General features: G+C 45.1%; 1 protein-coding gene across 1 annotated transcript; it reads left to right on the top strand.

Annotated features, from left to right (window-relative positions):
* Positions 1-1,052: 1,052 nt before the first annotated feature.
* On the top strand, positions 1,053-20,614 carry TRIM54 (tripartite motif containing 54). The gene is made up of 9 exons (XM_033124328.1): positions 1,053-1,573; positions 16,118-16,290; positions 16,784-16,955; positions 18,425-18,520; positions 19,197-19,430; positions 19,696-19,718; positions 19,829-19,953; positions 20,059-20,151; positions 20,465-20,614. The coding sequence occupies exons 1-9, from the start codon at positions 1,406-1,408 to the stop codon at positions 20,473-20,475; spliced, it is 1,095 nt and encodes a 364-aa protein (XP_032980219.1). The 5' UTR covers positions 1,053-1,405; the 3' UTR covers positions 20,476-20,614.
* The last annotated feature ends 215 nt before the right edge of the window (positions 20,615-20,829 follow it).

Here is a 20,829-nt window from a genome sequence, read left to right as displayed (position 1 = left end):
ATTTGCTGCCCACCCAGGACCAGAGCCTAGTAATTCCTCACACTTGCCTTTCCTGATTGGGAGAAGGACTAAGGAATGTAAGTAAATAAAAGAGCTTTTGTCCAATCCCAGTGCATACATGGGGCCCCCAAAAGACAAATTGTGCCTGGGATAGAGAAAAAGGCCTGTACGAGAAAAAGACAGAGGAGAGCTCCCCTCTGAGCCCAGTCTGCCTCAGAGGGCGGGAATCCAGGACAACTGTGGACTCGGGGCCGAGGCTGTCCGGACAGAGCCTTGTGCTTATGTCAGTGCCCTCAAATTTCCCTGGAGACCAATTCCCCCGGTGCTCAAAATAGGTGCCTGGCATTCAGGTCCTTTCTGCCCAGCTCAGCTTCTCTCAATTTCCTGACAAATCTAAAGTCCTTGGAGTGGCTCCAGTGATGTGTTTATGGACCAGAGTCCCACACTTTCTCAGGAGCATGCTCAGGAGGTCGTCCCTGGCACAACTGCCAGCTCTAGCATTCTGAGCTTCTTTTCCTTGGGTGATCTAAGAAAGTTCTGGGTGAGAACAAGAGTGGACCAGAAGTGTTGGACCAGAGCCTCTCTCTCTAGTTGCTAGTGCTCCTGTACAGAATCACGGGGTTCAGAGGAAGAGGGCCACTGGCTAATCCTTGGAGGCAGACATTTTCAATGACTGTCTGTCGGTCTGGCAAGATCTGTCCTTCGACCCTGAGCCATGTATGCTGATTGACTGTGTCATGCCGTTTGACTTTGTGCCACTGCCCTGGAAGAAGGGCCCGAGCCAGATGATGGGGGTCAGGAGGGCACAGGAGCCTTCTGAGTGAGAGAGCGAGTGAGAGCCCAATGCCTTTGCTGGCCCACCTTTCACCACGAGCAGTCAAGCTCACCCCTGCTCTTGCTCAAGAGAGCCACCCATGCCTGAGTGAGTCAGGGTCACTCACTCGGTGACAGCTGTGGCTCGCCTTACATGAGCTAAATTGGGAGTTGGAATGTCACACAGATGCCCCTTATTCCCCACCCCCACGTTAAAATTAATCTCCTCCCTGGGGAGTGAGGAATAAACAGTGCTGCCCATAGAGTGAACACTAGTCGTTTGGGGAACAAAGGGAGAAATTTCCAGGGACAGAATCACGCAGGGAGTGAGGGAACGAGAAAACTGCATGTGCCTGGCTGGGGTATAGAGCAAAGAAGAGAGAGACGAGAAGTGTCTGAAAGAGGCTGCCTAAGGACAAGGCGAATTGTCAGAGGAAGGGACAGGAGAGATAGCAGAGCTATTTCAAGAGTGAGCAACAAAAGGGAACACAAGAATCCATAGACTGTGTAAAGTAAAAGAGGAAGGGTTCTGAGGCAGTGAGGGAAGGCCAGGACCAGAGCCAAGGCCAGGGTAGGCACGATCGCTGAGGGGATGAACTTCACAGTGGGTTTCAAGCCGCTGCTCGGGGATGCACACAGCATGGACAACCTGGAGAAGCAGCTCATCTGCCCCATCTGCCTGGAGATGTTCTCCAAACCTGTGGTGATCCTGCCCTGCCAGCACAACCTGTGCCGCAAGTGTGCCAACGACGTCTTCCAGGTAGGCCGGGGAAGGGCCAGGGCCAGGGCCAGGTGAAGCACTGCAGACTTGTGGGAGACTTCTTATCAGGTCAGAGCTGAGCTCCCAGGTGATGGGCAGAGTGCTGTATGAGCTGGGTGGTGGCTGTCCTGGCTGAAGGGCAGAAGATGAGCTGGGGGCTTAGCAGATCCCAAAGTAAGCGTGAGTCAGCAGCTGCTCTGCAGGCTGGAGAGGACAGCCTGCGCATGGACAGAGGAAAGAAGACCCCTAGAAACTAGGAGAAAGGTGATCCTCCCCAGGCTGTGTAACAGTTTGCTAGAGTACATTCCAGTTCGGAGTTTCAGATTTTGAGAACATTATAGAAAATCTGGAGAAAATAGCATTGAGATAATGAAACATTAAAAAATAAACCCTGTGAGAAAAGTCCATTATGACAGTGAAACTATCTGTATTTAAGGCAAAGCTCAGCGCATCCATCTTTTGGGGGCAGAATTAGAGGGCAGGAGACTAGGAATCCTCCCCAACTAAACTTCACACCTGTCCCCCACTCCAGACTAGTCAATAAAGGGGCCTGCGGGTTAAAAAGGATTGAGGTCACTTAAGCAGAGAGAAGGCAGAGAAGAAATTTTATGTCCCAGAAATGCAACCAGTTTGGGTTGACATGTGGTCACGGGGCAAAGCAGAACTAATCAAATTCATAGATATCATTTTAGCTACTGGTTTCATAAAGAAAAGCAGCATAAGCCAGAATGGTTTATAAATGGGCTTTCTTGTTTGCCCTGTGCCAGAGGTATAGGTTCTAGTAATCTACAAAATGGGACAAACTTCAGTGAGAGTAAGGGGAAAAGACACACACACACCCCCCTTGCAAATAAAGTAAAAACTCTGAATAGATCAGAGCTGGCTGGCTCAGTAGGCATGGCTGCTATAAGGAACATCGTGAACATTCATTTCTTCATCTGTATCAGAAATTAGGAGGAAATGTGTTGAACACAAGTGATTTTTAACTTAACCACGAAAATGCTTCCTTTTAAGTTCTTGGGGCAGCATGTTTGGGGAGAAGCAGTGGGCTCATTGTCCGGCCATCCCTCAGCCATGCCTGGGACCCACCTTTTGTCTGCCTGCCGTCTGCCATCCTTACTAAGTACCCAGCCCCTAGTCTTTCCTGCCATCTTCCCATCGAGACCCATTCCCAACTCCTATTCCACTACGAGAATATTTGGCTCCAGAATATCTCAGAGCCAGTGATTTTCCCTCTCTGGGGGCCTAGAATGACTGTTACGCTGCACACCCTGGGTATCAAGTCATATATATATGAGAGCCTATGCCTTGCCCACCATCTTGGTTTCTCCCTAAGACACTCTCTGAACATCAGGCTGAGATGCCTGGGACGGAATGGCAAAAAGACTGTGTCATCACATCTCAGGAATTTGTAGTGAAACATCCTTTCATTAGAGCCTGAAATGTGGGAAAGAAAAGAGAAGTTTTAAAAAAGAAGGTAATGTGTCTTATAAAACAACAGAATATTAAAGTGAAAGGCACACAGTGTCGTCGGGCAGAGGGACCCAGGGACAGGAGGCTAGAAGATGTTTAAGTGACTTCCTTTGTTCAAGCCAGCCCTCTGTACTCAGGCATACTTACTTTGGTTCCTTGATGCTGTGGAATACTAGCTTGGAGCCTGAGAGACCTGGCGAGGCTTTGGGTCAAACCCTGTGCAGAATGTTTGGGAGCCAGCCTGAGTCCCAGGGCTTTGGGATGGTTCTGCGGATCTTTTCAAGTACAGAGCACCCCTGGGCCCTCCAAGGAGAGAAGAGTGAACAGCTCATTTCCTTGCTGCTTTATTTGGACTGGCCTGGTGGGAGGCTGACCTAGTTCTTTAGCTGTACTTATGTATATACATCTCAGTTGATCTCCTTCTGAAAGATGAGCATATTTAGTTTTTTCACACATTGCCTCCACATTTTGACAACTCTAGACATAATCAGATTGTCTGTTTTCTAAGTTTGGGGACAAGAATAGGACTTTTGGTTCCTCTATCTTCAAACCACTTAGCAAGAATACTCTTAGAACATCGCCTAGAAAGTTAACAGGACTTATACACGTGATACCAGTATATTATATTACACACACACACACACACACACACACACACACTTTTTTCCAAACAGTATAGGAGTTTATATCATGAAAAGTGAATCTTCACCTCACGTACTCAATTCCATTCTCCATATGGAGCTAGCCATTACCAACTTTCTTGGGTAGCCTTCCAGAAATTTTCCGTGGATAGGCATGTGTGTGTGTGTGTGTGTGTGTGTGTGTGTACACATACATTTAAACTAGACTCATTATCGTACACCTGCCTTTGTTCACTTACTCTTTCTTGGCAGTTGTTCCATATCCACATTCAGATCTGTGTTTTCCTTTTTCAATGGCTGGATAGTGTTCCATTGTTATGACTGGACCACAGTCTATTTAATCAGTCCTCTAAAACATTTAGATGGTGTCATGCAGGGTGTCATGCGGGGTCTCTGGTCCCACTCCCCCACAAGAACGCAGGACATGGTGAGGCCAAAAAGGAACACCAATGGAGCTACAGATAGGGGAGTCATACCACTATATTCTCGCTGGCAGCCAGGCGAGACACACGAAGCAGGATCCACACGATCCGCAACCCGCCGTCCACTTCTCTGCCTGCCAACCAACCTCACTTGCTAACTGCAATCCGCCTCTCTGCAATCCGCAATCCACAATCCGCGCTTGCTAGCTTAGCCACGGCAGTTGTATCAGTGGCTAATGACTAACCAGTAACAGCTGATGGCCAACTAGTCACAGCTGATGGCCATCTACTACCCAAGCAGGCACCCTTCCACGTGAGGCCGAGAGCCTGGAAACTGCTCTCTGGAACTCTGTCCCCACAGATGGTGTCCAGTGTATCTCTGTCCTAAGAACTGCTGTGATGGACAAACAATAATTTTGGGGAATTGTGATTTTTATAACATCAGGTAAACTAAAGAGCCAGGAAGCAAAATTTGAAAAGTTAAAACATGTAATTGAAAATGTTGGACAGTATAAAGGGTTTGGGAAGAAGTCATCCATAATTCTACCACCCCAACACAATTATTTCCATGTTTGCATATTACTTTCAAGCCTTTGTCTGCATACATCTTTTTACATAGTTGCCATCACAATTTAACATGTTTTCTTTAAAGCTGTAATGTCTCTCTCTCTCTCTCTCTCTCTCTCTCTCTCTCTCATTCTGAGTTTAAACTGAATAAAACACCAAAACACCATATTAACCCTCTTTAATTTCTCCTTCCCTCTTTCCACACACTGCACCCACTCATATACCAATCATTTTGATTAAAAGAAAGCTGTTGGTGTGGTAATTTGACACAAACATGTTCCCATGTGTTTCTGTATTTGTAAACTCTATTCACTCCTGAAGCAAGCCTTCCGTTTATTTTTATACTTGCCCCCACTTCACTGTGGGCACTTGGTTATGAGCTGCAACCTGTCGTCATTTAACACACAACCAGAAGGCCTTGTAAGAAGATTGTTCAGGAACAGCTTTTCTGGAGGATGTCCATTTAGGGCGAGATTTACAGAGATGGGAATAGCAAGAAAGGGGCTTCTTCAATAATAAAGGTCAGTCTGGGAAAGAGATGACCTCTGTTTCACTCCGCCCTGAATTCCAGTTCTTTATCAGTTCACTGTTAGGACCTGTTGTCATCAAGTACAGGTCTGCCAGTGAAAACCCTACACAGCCTACCTCCTCAACCACTTCCACCTGCTGCTGGCCCTCCCTAGCCCAACCGTGGGAAGGTCGTCTTACCAAGAAATTGATTCATTGAAATTTTGTGAATTGCACTAACCTTGAAGCAGGGTTAGGGTTCTTACTGACTTTAGGTAAGAAATTTGGTTTAGTGGGGGATGAAAACCTAGACTGAGAATTAGCATTCCTGGGTTCTCCTCCCACCAGTTTCTTCCTTAATTTGCCATATGATGTAACTCAGTGTATTTCACCCCTTCAAGCCACACACACACACACACACACACAGATTAAAAGGATGTTTTAAACTGGTCTTTAACATCCTTGTAATTTTAGCAATCTGATTTCACAAGTTCAAGAAATATTATTATGGATTTCCACTTTTTAAGGGCTTTCCATTGTGTTGCTAGTGTCTTAATTTGACTCATTGTTCTGCTTATCAATCTTTCTTGTAGCCAGCCTCCTTTCATGTACCGATGGTGCCAGGCTGTTTGCTAGGTTTTGTCAGGCAGAGCTCGCCCTCCACTCAAAATCACTCTCCCACCCACAGTTTAGCTATTGCCAACACCTGGATTCTTCTAAGGCTCTTAAACTATTCTCCAAATGTTTGGTCTTCTGCCCACCATTTTCCCATGGTTTCTCTAGTATATTCTGAGGGTCTGGCTCGGAGGACCTGCATGGTCCTCTTCATCTTTGGCCAGGCCATCAGTTTAGGGGAGATAGCTTCCAACACTCCTCTCACTCTTGCATCCTGGCCAATATCCCAAATCAGCATCGTTCTGGATAGCCAGAGAAGAGGGAAAACATTCTGAGATAAATGTAGATTTGATAGAATAACTGCATTCACAGAGCATCTTTCTAGATGGAACATTTCTATTAGATGCTACGGAATGTTACAAAGGAATGAAAAGAGAGACAGTTCATGGCATGTATGCTACCTAAAAGCCTTGAACATAGCGTAGAATTAAATTCCATGTATTTATTCCATTCCATTTTATCCTTCACAATGAAGAAAGAACAGTTATTTCATATCATGTGGTTCTGTGTGGTCAGATATCTTTAAGGTCTAGATTAGTTAACAACCCTTTGAGCAGTGCTTTATGATTTATAAAGAAACTTCACATACATGATTCCATCTGAGTTAGAGAGAATAGACATTGTTGCTATTTTATAGGAAGAACACAGGAAATAGGTTACAGTCACACCAACAATGAGATAGAGTAGGGACATAAATCTAGGTGTTTTATTTCAGAGAGTGATGGAATGTCATCTACACATCACATCATTGGCACAGGAAATTATACTTTATGGGGCTGGCTCTCTTGTTTACACAATCTTACAATGTGAGATTAAAGGAAAGAACACAGACACTTATATGTATGATAAAACCCATCAGTTATTTCTTAATTTTGAAATAGATTAAGCAGAAGCAAAAACTGGAATTTTGCTCACTGGGTATTAGCTAAGAGCTCTTTAGCCCAATGTGAAACTATCAGCTATGGAGATGTAGTAAGGAGGTTGCCATTTATACCTTATAAAATTCCTATTTGTGCTAAGACTATCTAGGGACTTACAATCAGGGCAGGAAGTAATCTCTTTGTGTGCCATGGACACCTTTGTCAGTTTGTGATACCTATGGACTGTGTGTGTGTGTGTGTGTGTGTGTGTGTGTGTGTGTGTGTGTGTGTGTTAAGAACAGTGTTTTTAAATGCATAAAATGTAATACATATGATTACAAAGAAAACCAATTACATTTGAATACAGCATGTATTATCATGCATTCTCGATGGGGGTGACATCGAGATGGGGGTGACATCGCCCCAAGTGCATCTGTGGTACTAACATTTTTTTATTGTGATTTTATATTTTAATTTTCATTTATTTTTTACTTTCAGATAAAACTTTTTCACCCAGCTGTAATGAAGTACAAATTGACAAAAATTATATATCTTTAAGGTACATCATGATAATTTGATTTACGCATACATTGTGATACATTGTGAAATGATTACCACAATCAAGCTAGTTAACATTTCCATCAACTCATATAGTTACCATTATGTGTGTGTGTGTGTGTGAGTGTGTGTGTGTGATCTACTCTGCATTTACTCTGTTTGTAAATGCAAAATATACACTATAGTGTTATTGATTGTAATCACCATGCTGTACATCAGATTCTTAGAACTTATTAATCTTATGACTGAAAGTTTGTACCCTTTGACCAACATTTTCCCATTTCTCCTACCCCCACCCTCTGGCAACCACCTTTCTACTCTCTGCTTCTATGAGTTTGACATTTATAGATTTGTGGTATTAAAATTTCATGGGGAGGGGGGCAGCCAGTTAGCTAAACTGGTTAGAGCAGAGTGCTCTTAACAGCAAGATTGTTGGTTCAATCCCCACATGGGCCACTGTGAAATGCACCCTCCACAACTAGATTGAAACAACTACTAGACTTGGAGCTGTTGGGTCCTGGAAAAGCACACTTAAAATAAAGAAAAGTTTTTAAAAAAAAATTAAAAAGCAAATGTAAAACAAAATTTAATGGGGAGGGGTTAGAGATTAGGAGGGAAAATGTCTAAAAAGGCTCCTGGAAGGGACAGTAATGAAAAAAAGCTTGAGAAACACTGGAATATAATTATCAAAATTACAGCATGTCTGGAAAAGTAATATATATGCTTTTTGATTAACACATTAAATGAAATTGAACAGTGGCCTAATAACTACTATAGCTTAGAAGTAGAGACAAGTGTAAATCATTTTTGGAGATTTGATTAACAAGTGTAATGTGATATGAAAATACCTGTGATTTTCTACTAAAATTACAGTGGTTTGTCACCTTCTTATTTGAGGAAAATGCATGATTTCTGCTACAGGTTAGTGAAAATAAAGATGTAATTTCGTTTTCCCATCCAGGTTCACAGAACTAGTCGTGGATCTTTGGGGGCTGTGGTCCCCGGGTTAAGTACTCCTGCATTAGCAGCAGCAGCGTCTTCCTAAGCATGCAGGCTTGAAATGTCAGAATTGTCTTGGACTCCTTCTCCCCACAACCCACCCACATCCAAGTGACTGGCCAGTCCGACTGATTCCATCTCCGCACCCCTAGTCTTTCCATGATTGCTGCCACTCTCTCAGGGCTGGCACGTGACTTGCATTGATGATGGCAATTGGGCTGCGCCTTTGGCCTCTCTCTCTCCTTCCATCTGTCCAAATCACTTCTGTGAGAATAATATTCACTCTTATTTTCTCTCCCAGCTTAGAAACCTTGTCTACAAAATTAAGTTCAGATCCTTACTTTTGGATTTAAAGCCTTCCATGATTTGACTACAATTTGAAAAGTTTAAGAAAAAACAAAAAGCCCTTCATGGGGACCATGCAGGTCCTTTCTAGCTTCCTTCTTGACTCCCCTATTAGTAACCTAAATTCCTATAGTTTCTCTGGCCTCCTGAAACTCTGTCCTACCTACCATCTCCTGGTACCTGTCTAGCCTGTCTTCAAATGGTGTCTTCTAAACATCTCCTCCCTTGAACTAACGGTTCCTTATGGTTCTCTTCGGTAAGTGTTTTACCAGGTTGGCTGTTGTGGCACTCTAGCGCCCCCTTTTCTCTCACTGGCAGGACTGAGCATTGCATTTTTCAGAAGTAAAAGGTTTTTTCCAAACCGCAAAGCGCTTGTACAAAATTTGGAAATTATTAAAAAGAAACAGAAGCAGAAGGAGGAGGAGGAAGGAAGGAATCGCCCACAATTCAATTTTATCATTCAGTGACAAATTACTGCAAAAATAGTTAATTTTTATTTCATGCATTTTTATAAAGTATCCATGGTCTATACAGAGAAATTTGGGCAATGTGGATGAATACATAAGAGAGATTTTTAAAACCACCTCATCACTCATTTCAAAAGTGGGATCCTACTGTTTATATAGATTTATTCTGCTTTTTTCATCTAAAATGATGACAAAAGTATCTCCCCATGTTATTAATAACTCTGTTAAAGATAGGCACGTTTCCATTAATAACTCATTTAATCCTTCCTATATTGTGAAATAACCAGTATGTTTATTCTTAAAAAGTAATTTTATTGTTTATTCTGATAACAAAAATAATACCGATGTATTATATAAAATTCAAACCTCATAGATAATACAAATTACAGACTGTAAATCCATCTAAACACACTAGGACTATTTCAGAGGAGATGGGATTTCAAGAACTGCTTATATCAGACAGGAAGAGGGTGCTCCGGTGACAGCTAGGGGGAGGCACAAACAATAAAGATACTGAGTTACAAAGTTAAACAGAAAGATAGTGTCTATAAGGTATAAGACGGGAAGATTGTTATTAAATCACCCTTCCCTCCTCTCACAGGCAAATCCACACACGTCATGGTATATAAAATTCTTACCATAATTATATCGATTAAGGCTCAGTGCTCAGAGAACGTCAGCCCTTGAAAGGACCTAGTACTAAGTACAAATCCCTCTTTTTAGATTTGGGGAAATTGGAACGTGTGAGAAAATACTTTTGCAAAGTCATATATAGCAAATCCAAAACCAGTATTACTTTCCCTATATTGTGCTGCATTAAATGTGCTCTGTTAAAATATAGAGATGTTACCGAGAAGAGGTAACAATTTTATCCACATATCCAGTACCCATGACTTTCTCAAGATAACCACCTTTGCAAAAGGTTTGGGACACAAAACAGACAAGTTTGGTTAAGCGAGGGAGTCAGAAGAGGGTTAGAGCAAACTTCCCAAACTTTATTCTCATTTCGGCTTCCTGACTTCTGCCATAGCTATGTACCACCTGTACTATGATTTAATATTTCTATTTAAAAGGATTCACTATTTGTTTTAATTGGGGAATAGATTTGGGAACAGTATGTTTTTCCAGGACCCATCAGCTCCAAGTCAAGTCATTGTCCTTCAATCTAGTTGTGGAGGGCGCAGCTCTAAGTCCAGTCGCTGTTTTTTTGTTTTTTTTTAATCTAGTTGTGGGCAGCACAGCCCATCTTCCCATGAGGGAATTGAACTGGCAACCTTGTTGTTAAGAGCTCACGCTCTAACCAACTGAGCCATCTGGCCGCCCAAAACGATTCACTTCTAAAGCTTAAATATTTACTTTCTTCATTCTAAATGACAAAATCCATGAAAAATCACCAGTGTTAATGGTTGGTAGTTGTTTCTAATATGCATTAAAAAAGAGACATAAAAAAATTTAAATGTCCATCTTCATACCCCCTAAAATCTTCCTGCTTGTCATCAGTGTGTATATCGTATTTTGGGTAACACTGAGTTAGCACATGGGTAGCAGCATGAGGGCCTCGAAGCAACAGAAGTGTCGTGCCGTGAGGTAGAGGGCCCTGGACAATCCAAAAGATAAACTTTACTATTTTATTTCTAGTCAGATTTAGCCCTTGTACCAAAAGGCACATGTATATATTGTCCAGAGACTAGCAAAGGAAGTGGGATGGGGAGTTGGGTGGATGGGAGAAATGTTGGCTGAAGCAGTCACAGAAAGGAAAGGATGACCTGGAGGTTAAGAGGAAAGCCAGCCAGCCAGAGGTACGATAATGGCAGGAGGACTTGAGGTTTGGAAAAGGGAGGGGACTATGGGATCAGGGGATGAACGGGAAAGCTGTGCTCAGCTGTGGCATCTGCTCCAGCCCTTGGCCAAATTGCGAAGATGGCAGAGTTACAAGCCTTCCCCACCAGCTGTCCTGTGTGCTCTCAAGCTCCCAAGAAAGGTCCTGTTTAAACCAAGGATTTCGGGTGGACTGCCTGAGTATTGATTGCGTCTCAGGTCCCTGGGTCCCGGGAGGATGGCATATTGATTAGACAATGGGATGAGCTGCTAAAGGAATTTCTTTGGCAGGTGGGGAAGTGGTGACAAGGTAGTGTGTCTCCCTAGTCCACCTCGAGTCAATGCCTGATGTCAGTCCTGGTAGTGAGGAGTCTGAAGTAGGACCCTTGGCCAAGACAGCCCAACAAGTCCCGATTACTTTCTAAAACATTTTTCTTTCTTAATATTGTGCTAAAATGTATCATCTTAACCATTTTTAAGCACATAGTTCAGTGGCATTAAGAATATCCACACTAGGGGCCGCCTGGTGGCTCAGGCGGTTGGAGCTCCCTGCTCCTAACGCCGAAGGCTGCCAGTTAGATTCCCACATGGGCCAGTAGGCTCTCAACCACAAGGTTGCTGGTTTGATTCCTCGACTCCTACAAGGGATGGTGGGCTGTGGCCCCTGCAACTAACAATGGCAACTGGACATGGAGCTGAGCTGTGTCCTCCACAACTAAGATTGAAAGGACAACAAGTTGACTTGGAAAAAGTCCTAGAAATACACACTGTTCCTCAATAAAGTCCTGTTTCCCTTCCCCAATAAAATCTTTTAAGAAAGAAAGAAAGAAAGAAAGAAAGAAAGAAAGAAAGAAAGAAAGAAAGAAAGAAAGAAAGAAAGAAAGAAAGAAAGTCCACACTACTGTGCAACCATCACCCCATCCATTCCAGAACTTTTACATCTTCCCAGATTGAAACTCTGTCCCCATCAAACAATAAGTCTCCATTCTCCCTCCCCCAGGCCCTGGCGACCACCATTCTACTTTGTCTTTATGAATTTGAATATTCCAGGTACCTCATGTAAGAGGGATCATATAATATTTGTTCTTTTGTATCTGGCTTATTTCACTTAGCATATGTCTTTAAGCTTGGTCCATATTGTAGCATGTCCTTCTGATAACTTTTATCTCTGTTATTTTCTACTACAATCGATGTGACTTTTATCAGTATAGATTCTACTTCCAACTGTGTCAAATGTGAACTTTGCTTCTGTGTTGATAATATATTTTACTCGATTTCTTTCCTTAATTCTGCCAGCTCACTTTTCTTCTCCAGCTTTAATCATTTATATCTCTTCTTTAATCAAAGAGACTGTTTTCTTTAAAAAATGTTAGATTGAAGTTGTATTATTTCTTGGAGCAATTTGTCTTCCAAAGAGTATTCTACATCTGTCCCTTGCTTGTCATGCTCTCTTTTTTCTATCCTTTTTATATTTTGTTGGCTTGCATCTCCTGTTGGATCCCTTCTGCTTATTACTCCTGTTTGAATAGGGGTAGTTTTAATCTGGTGCTGAAAGTGAATTCCTTACTTGACCTTCCATTTACCTTGGCTTTCTTCCAACGTTATCTTAAATGTAAACTGGCTAGCTGGGTGTTATCACTGGTTTGCAATCTCTGTTTAGTTCTTTGGCTTCTTTGGTGAACAGAGAGGTATGACCTGGATTAGTAAGCAGTTGAGTGTCTCAATTTGGTTATGCTGCTCCAGAATATTTTTCACACAGAATTTGATGAAATATCCACCCTGTGCTCATGCATAGATCCATGGGAGGAAATCCCCTGAGATTTGAGCTATTCCCCTCTCCTTTTCATAGACGAGCAAGACATGCTGCTTGCAATCGAGGTCTCCATGGCACACAGGCTTGCCTTTTGTTTATCTCTGCTCACATAACTTCAATCCACAGTTGAATTTTAGGCTGTTGTTTCTTTCCTTTATGAAGGGCTGATGTTTGGTCCTTCATGACTTTTACTAAAATCTGTTTTACCTGAGACTGAGAGAGATGAATGTTGTATTTGACACTGTAGTCTATTGATTACTAGAATGGACTCTGGAGCCAGAGTGCCTGAGTTAAAATATGGGCTCTGTCATCTATTAGCTGATGACAATGTGCAATTTATTGAAGTTGTCTGGGCTGCAATTTCCTATCTTTGAAATGGGGCTAATAGTAGTACTTGCTTCATAGAGTTGGTATGAGGATTAAATGAGTTAACATAAATAAAAGAACTTAGAGCAAAGCCTGGCATAAAGTATTTGCTCAATAGATGTCATTATATTTCTTGTAGTCTTAGTGAGAGGGTAAATGTTTATTTATTTCCTCCACCATCTGTACAAGAAATTCTTGAGGATTCATTTCAATAATGTCGGGAAAGCCCACAGTGCTTGATATATAATGGGCCCTCAAAACATGTGTTGAATGTTAAATAATGAGTATAGGGGAAGGGTGCAGTGAGGGAGGGAGATAGAGAGAGAGACTACCCATGAGTTTGTCTTTGCTCTGGGCTAAGGCTTTAGAAGATGCCTTTTCTTCCCATTCAGACATTTACTGAGTGCCTTTGTAGACTTGCCACCAGCACATCAAAGAGAAGCGAGATCCCGGAAGGAGCTTGCAGGCTTAGAGTTCTCCCAACACCTCCTTACTCACTTGGATTCTAAATATTGAAAGGTAATTGTATTAAGCAAACAAAAGCCCAGTGATCTTACACTTTAACCCACCCTGAACTCAACTAAACAATATTCATACAATTCTAGTGACTGAGAGAGATACACCAACACAGCCCTGGATAATGTCGACTGCCCAAAATAACTCCCCAGAAAATCCACCAAAAGAACAGTTTATTCGGGAAAAGAAAAAGAAACTGAGACCACTCCAGCAATGTGTGAACACCTCAGGCCGGAGCTCCAATCAGGCACACAAATGCAAAAAGAGAGTATTCCCAAGATGGCCTCTATATTTATTTGAATAAATATATATTTATTTGAACTCCCCTGGAAGTTACCACAAAGTTTAACAGGAAGTCAGGACTAGAGAGTTAACAAGGGGCCTAGCTCCTCCCATAGTCCTCCCAGCTCTATGGTTAATCATCTTGCGATGCCAGTTCACTTTTATCAATAATCTCAAACAAATTTGTTCCAGCTTTATGATGGGCTAAAATGTTATCTTCTTATAATTCTCAAGAAATCCCCCCTCAAATGTGAACTTTGTGACATGCCAGTCACTCCCCCCAAGATAGGCTGTCCACTTCACAACAGGGCTACATTTTCTGCCTTGCCTACATCTCTGGCTACCAAAGAAAGGTCAACCAAGATTCTGGACTTGGATGCCCTCTAGGTGTTAATAGGGTGCTGCTGCACACATATAGAGGTGCTTCCAGTTGATGTATAACATCAGGATTTGGAGAATTTCATGGAACCCAATTACAGGAACTACATTTAAATATACAAAGTCACAGGTGACTACTCTCTCCATTACTCTCTAGGAGTGCATGGTCTTCCAGCCAGTTTGGATTAGTTTCTGCTGCAAGTGACAGAAGACCCAAAATAACAATGGCTTAAAGAAGATAAAAACTTGTTTTTTTCTCTCAAGTATGGGTGGGCAGTCCAGGATGGCCTCATCAGAGACTCACTCTTTTTATCTTGCGGCCATTCTCAACATGTGGCTGCCTCCTGGCTCACATGGCTGCTTAACTTGAGCCATTCCATCTTCATTCTAGTCAGCAGGAAGGAGAGAAGAGGAGTAGGCCATGCCCCTCCCATTGAAGATACAGTAGTCGTCACTTAACATCATCGATAGGTTCTGTAACTTTAAGTGAAATGACATATACCGAAACCAATTTTACTGTAGCTAATCGATACGAACAAGGTAAGTTCCTGTGACATCTCATCAACGTTATTTGAGGACCTGTACACTTCCTAGAAATGGCACAAAACATTTCTATCCACCTCCCATTGGCCAGAACACAGTTCCCTAGCCACACCCAGTTGGAAGAGAGATTTGAACACATGGCCTTTATTCCATGTGTCTTGCTAAAATCTCAGGGGCTCTACTATTTAAGAAGTGAATATCAAGGAACAACAAGCAGCCTCTACCAGTATTTCATGCCAGCTGCTCTCCACAATTGATTCTTTTCTCTGCAGACCAGCCTTCTCTGTTCATAGGTTCTGACCCCTCACACTTTCTGCTTCCACTTGTAGGAGACTTTGGGTGGCCACAATGTCAGCTCTTAGCTCAACTCCACAGGTTTTATTCATTTCCAAAGCAGCACATGGTCTAGCCACCTCAGGTTCTACGTCTCAGTTCCACGTTCCTAGAGAGAAAGTTGAATTTGTCCTGCTTGGGTCAGGCAATCACCTCCTTAACTCTGAGCCAATAAGCTGTGCCCTGGGGCGGGGCTCTCTCTTTTAGGATGGGATGAAGCAAGTTCTCTAAGAGGGGTAAGTGGGAGGAAGTGGTGAGCCCCTCTGGTAAATCCTCCTTCTGGGCTTCCTCCTTCTCGATGTGGTGGTGGGTTTGCTTGTCCTTAGGGCAGGGCTGCGTTTGTTCATGTCTCATCCTCAGAGCCTAGTATTAGAATGAATAATACAATTTAGTCCTTAATTTTGCAGAGATTGAATGTTTGCCCAAATTTCCATAGTAGAACTGTGTCAGGGGCAGCCAGGCCTCCTGATGCTCAGTCCCTGGAGTGATTTCCCAGAATTACCCAGCACGATGTGGCTCGTTTGCCCCATTGTTCAGCACTGTGTCTGCTTGTGCCCCTGCCCAGGGCTGCAGAGAATCTCCCCCAGAAGTGGCCTGTGAGAGCCCCAGGCTGGAGGACACTGGCTGCATCACTCAGAGTCCATTTCCTACCTGAGTCTTCCTGCCGAGGTTAATGTTAACCCACAGCTCCAAGTTGGGCCCCTTTGGGGAGATCCCATCCTGACTAGGCCTTGACCAAGGCTAGGCTCTGGATTCAGAGACACCCAAGGAAGAGGACTGAATAATGAGATGAAGATTGGAAACAAGATCTCCGTGGCCACCCACCCTGATCTGCTCTCAGAGGAGGGCCCAGCCATAGAAAAGAGCCGACGCCACCTCCGCCACCATTCTCCTTCTCCCAGCTCCCATTACTGTCCCCTCTGCCTCCCAGTGTCCTCATGCCTCACAGTACCTGTTCTCTCATGCTACCTGTCTCTGCAGGCCTCGAACCCTCTGTGGCAATCCCGGGGCTCCACCACTGTGTCTTCTGGAGGCCGTTTCCGCTGCCCGTCTTGCAGGCATGAGGTCGTCCTGGACCGACATGGTGTCTACGGCCTGCAGCGAAACCTGCTGGTGGAGAACATTATAGACATTTACAAGCAGGAGTCTTCCCGGTGAGCTGTCCGGGCCTTTTGTCTCTACAGGGCAGCACCTGGACCACAGCCTGGGAGCCCATCAGGGCCAGATGAGAGGAGTGGACCCAAAGAAGGGGAGGGGCTTGTCCCAGGTCGCCCAGCTTAGTGGTCACTGATTACTGGTCAGTGCTTCACCTTCACTGTCTCCATCTGGGGTGGGGCTGGCAGTCCACTAGCAAGATCCTTGCCAACCCTCCGTTACTTCCTGCCCCGTGGGACTTCCCTGCCTCCTGGAATAGACTATTCTCAGATCTAAACCTCCTCTACTCCTTAGCTCTTTCCATTTCTTGAATGAAGAGCACCATGGAAGTCACCCACCTGCCCAGCCACGGCACCAGCTGCAGGGGCAGAGAAGGTGGTGATGGTTGGTAGAGGCTGAGGAGAAAGTGTTCACGGGGCCTCACACTCTCAGGGCCCACCGCCCCCTGGCCTGGCTCCTGACCCTCCTGCCCCTCTGCCCACTCCCCTTCAGGCCACTGCACTCCAAGGCTGAGCAGCACCTCATGTGCGAGGAACACGAAGAGGAAAAGATCAATATCTATTGCTTGAGCTGTGAAGTGCCCACCTGCTCTCTCTGCAAGGTCTTTGGTGCCCACAAAGACTGTGAGGTGGCCCCACTGCCTACCATTTACAAACGCCAAAAGGTATCAAGCAGGGGCGGGAGCAGGCATGTGGGCGGGGGGCAGAGGCCAGGGCCTCTAATTCCAGCCTCTTCACTTGGTTTTAAAGGCAGGCAGATCAGGGCTAAAATCCCGGCTCTATGCATGACTTTGGGTAAGTCACTTGACCTCTCTGGCCCTCACTTTCCTCACTTGTAAAATGGGGATGAAAATGCCTACATGTGAGCGTTGTAGGATAAAATGAGATAATGGATGCAAGTAGAGACTTTAGTATGGTGGACTGGATACTCTCAAGGCTTTTTCACTATCACACAACTAGATTCTATATAACATGTAATTTAAAAATTATATTGGTGGGCACATAGGAAGTAAAGGAAATCTCCTAGTGGGCGTGGGGCAGGGTGGGGAGAAGACTTGGGAGAAGTGAGCTGAGGACAGAACCCTGAGCAGTAAGCACAGAATAAGTGGGATTTCCCAGAGGGTAAATGCTGGCAGTATTACTGAGCTAGAGAGATGAGACTATGCCTCCAAACCCCTAAAAGTGGTAGACCTGCAATGAACTAAGAATCCCAGGTTAAATTGGAATCCCAGGCACTAAAGAGGTCAGTTGCGCCACCTAGCTTTCGGCACAAGCAAATGCAAATTCTGCGTGGAGGTAAAAACCCTGTTTAAACCCTTGGGTTTTCCTTAGATTAAAAACAACAAAAGATTAACTCACAACTGAAGAGACACAAAGAAATGTACCCCGTTAGTGAAGTCAGCAAAAACAAAAATTTTAGATTTCGATTCCTGAGGAATTCGGGTATTGGAATTATTAAAGAACAGAAAGTCACTGTGAATAAAATGCTCTCAAGAAAAGAGGAAATTGAAAAACAAATAATAATAGACTATCAAAAATTCAGATTTGACAAAGAACCAAATAGAGTTTTTACAAGTGAAAATAGAATTGTTGAAATTAAACAGTCAAAGGATGAATTAAATGCAAGATTTCTCTGAAGAAAGAATTAGTGAGTGGGAAGAGAGGACTGAGAAAAATTGCCTAGAATACTGCACTGGGAGATGAGAAGGTTGAGAGTGAGAAGGTCTAACATATATCTAATCAGAGTCACAGAACAAGAAAATAAAGAGAATGGAGAAGAGGCGATATTGTCCTAACAGATAATCATGAAGAATTTTTCAGAATCGATGGAAGGCATAAATGTCCAGATAAAGCATCTAGCCAGTGCCTGGCACTTGGATATTTGGTGAATGTCTCTTCCTTTCTCGGTTGGTGGTGGAGGCCTTCCTCTCCGGACTTCCTTCCAGAATCTATCATGTGTTTCTGCACTTCTTGGATGCCAAGCCCTCTAGATCTTGGAAATAGCTTCCCTGCAGATGTCCTGACAGTGGGATGAAGGGGGCAGTTCTTTCCTAGGCAGGCTTGGCTGGGATGGGAGGGGTGCAGTTCTAGATCAGGTCCTCCAGCCCTAAGCGCTGTCCTGTATGTGTGGCAGAGCGAGCTCAGTGACGGCATCGCGATGCTGGTGGCGGGCAATGACCGTGTGCAAGCCGTGATCACACAGATGGAGGAGGTGTGCCAGACCATCGAGGTAAGCCTAGGATGGGAGGGAAGGAAAGTTTCTGGGCCCTTGGCGGTGGATCACAAGTAATGGGATGTGTTTTGCCAGAATGTGAATCTCAGCTCCGCCCCTCACTACTCTGACTTTGGTTCAGTTACTTAAGTTCGCTGTGCTTTGGTTTTGTTTGTTTTTAATGATGTAAAATAGTGATAATGAGAATGATATGGTGCCTACCTCACTTGATCTTTTTGAGAACTAAATGAGATAATAGAAATGAAAACCAGGGCCAGAGACATAAACATCTCTCATAAGGCTACTTTAAAACACTGTGTTACTAAGAGAGTAGATCTTAAAAGTTCTCATCACATGAAAAAAAAATTGTAACTATGTATGGTGACAGATGTTAACTAGACATATTGTGGTGATCATTTCACAATATATACAAATCTTGAATCATTACATTGTACACCTGAAACTAGTATGATGTTACATGTCAATTACATCTCAAAAACGATCCTGCTATTATTATTTCTGAAAAGATTTGGGAATCAACAGCCCTTGGCTCTGACTCTGCCACTAATTTGTGCTGTAACTGACAGGTCACTTTTCTTCTTGGCTTTCTGTGACTTCCACTAAGGGGGGAGTGGGGCAAGTGGCTGGGTGTTCTCTCAGCTGTGAGGTCTCATCCACGTTGCTCCTTTTTCAGGACAACAGCCGGAGGCAGAAGCAGTTGCTGAACCAGAGGTTTGAGACCCTGTGCGCAGTGCTGGAGGAAAGGAAGAGTGAGCTGCTGCAGGCGCTGGCTCGGGAGCAGGAGGTGAAGCTGCAGCGTGTCCGGGGCCTCATCCGCCAGTACGGAGACCACCTGGAGTCCTCCTCTAAGCTGGTGGAGTCAGCCATCCAGTCCATGGAGGAGCCGCAGATGGCGCTCTACCTGCAGGTGGGCCCTGGGAGAGGGTGGCAGGCTGCTGCATAGTGGCTGGAGTGGGGACCTTGGCACCTAGAGACCTGGGTTCAAGTCTTATCTCTGACACTGACTTGCCTCCACGGCCTTGGGCAAATCACCTCTTCTGAGTCCATTTTTTCCTTAAAGAATTGGGACATGCCTCCCCTGCCTACCCAGCAGGACTGTGGTGGGCATCAGAAATGAGGCTTTGCCAGAGGTTGGCACAGTGCTTACTCTCCCCCACTTTTCTTCCCTACAGCAGGCCAAGGAGCTGATCAATAAGTGAGTAGGCGGAGCGAGGAGGGAAAGGAAGGGGCCGCGGGGCTTCACTGCCAGGAGAGGGGAGTGAGGGTGCTGGGGCGTTTCCAGATGAGCCGTTGCCACTGCTGCAGGGTCGGGACAATGTCGAAAGTGGAGCTGGCAGGACGGCCAGAGCCAGGCTATGAAAGCATGGAGCAATTCACCGTGAGCGTGGAGCACGTGGCGGAAATGCTGAGGACCATAGACTTCCAGCCAGGTGAGGGAGCCAGGAAGGGAGAGGACCCTCCGGGTGGGGGCAGGGTAAGGCATGGCGCCCAACCAGCAGGAGACTCTACCTCAAGGGGGTCTTCCTTGGGCCCAGGAGCTTCCGGGGAGGAAGAGGATGAGGACATGGCGATGGACGGGGAGGAAGGCAACGCAGGGACAGAGGAAGAGCGGCTGGATGGGCCGGAAGGTGAGTGTATTGCGAGGGCCATCGCGGCCTGACTGGTCCTCGGGTGATCGCCCTCCCTGCGGGACCAGGGCTCGCTTGCAGACCCTGCTTTCAAATGCTTCCCAACCCCCAGCAGAAGCGGAGCGCCCCCTAGCGCGGGTGCAAAAGGACACTTTCTTTCGCGTCAGCCATTCCTTCGGGGCTTTGGGCAAGCAGGGTGGGTGGGGAAGTAGAGGAGACACCCACGTGGCTGGGGAAAGGGGGTGCGCTGGGTTTCGGAGTTGCCTTGTTTCCTTGGAGCACCCGCCCACCGCGCTTTTTTTCCTGGGGACAGGCCTGCACTGACCCTCCCCCTGTGGGGGACTTCGCGCTCTGGGGGCCTGGCGCTCGGGTAGTGGAGGATCTGCGCAGAGACCACCGCGCCCCTCAGCTCGGCGCCCCGCCGCTGGGGAGGGCTCAATAAAGGGCTCATGCATCCCGACCCGCAGCTCCTTTCACTGCTCACTGTGTGTCTCAGCTTCTGAGGCGACCCTGTCACCAGTCCGCCCTTCTCCGGATCTGGGACCAGCTGGGAGGCGGAAGTGAATGGAACCCCTGTTGGGAACCTCCTTGATATTAGGCTTGGATTCCTGAGCCAGTGCCAAAGGCAAAGAGTAAGGGGTGGTGCGGCAGGATCAGGACTTGAGTTCCGGGGGACTT

This window comes from Rhinolophus ferrumequinum, chromosome 13 (assembly GCF_004115265.2).
Source record: "Rhinolophus ferrumequinum isolate MPI-CBG mRhiFer1 chromosome 13, mRhiFer1_v1.p, whole genome shotgun sequence".
NCBI classification, from domain to species: domain Eukaryota; kingdom Metazoa; phylum Chordata; class Mammalia; order Chiroptera; family Rhinolophidae; genus Rhinolophus; species Rhinolophus ferrumequinum.
The sequence above is the reverse complement of the archived record's forward strand: the minus strand, read 5'-3'. Positions and strand labels throughout refer to the sequence as shown.

Coding starts and splice junctions, on each gene's coding strand:
- TRIM54 (XM_033124328.1), top strand. CDS start 1,406: ATGAACTTCACAGTGGGTTTCAAGCCGCTGCTCGGGGATGCACACAGC. Junction 1,574..16,117: donor GTGCCAACGACGTCTTCCAG/GTAGGCCGGGGA, acceptor CTGTCTCTGCAG/GCCTCGAACCCTCTGTGGCA. Junction 16,956..18,424: donor CCATTTACAAACGCCAAAAG/GTATCAAGCAGG, acceptor TATGTGTGGCAG/AGCGAGCTCAGTGACGGCAT.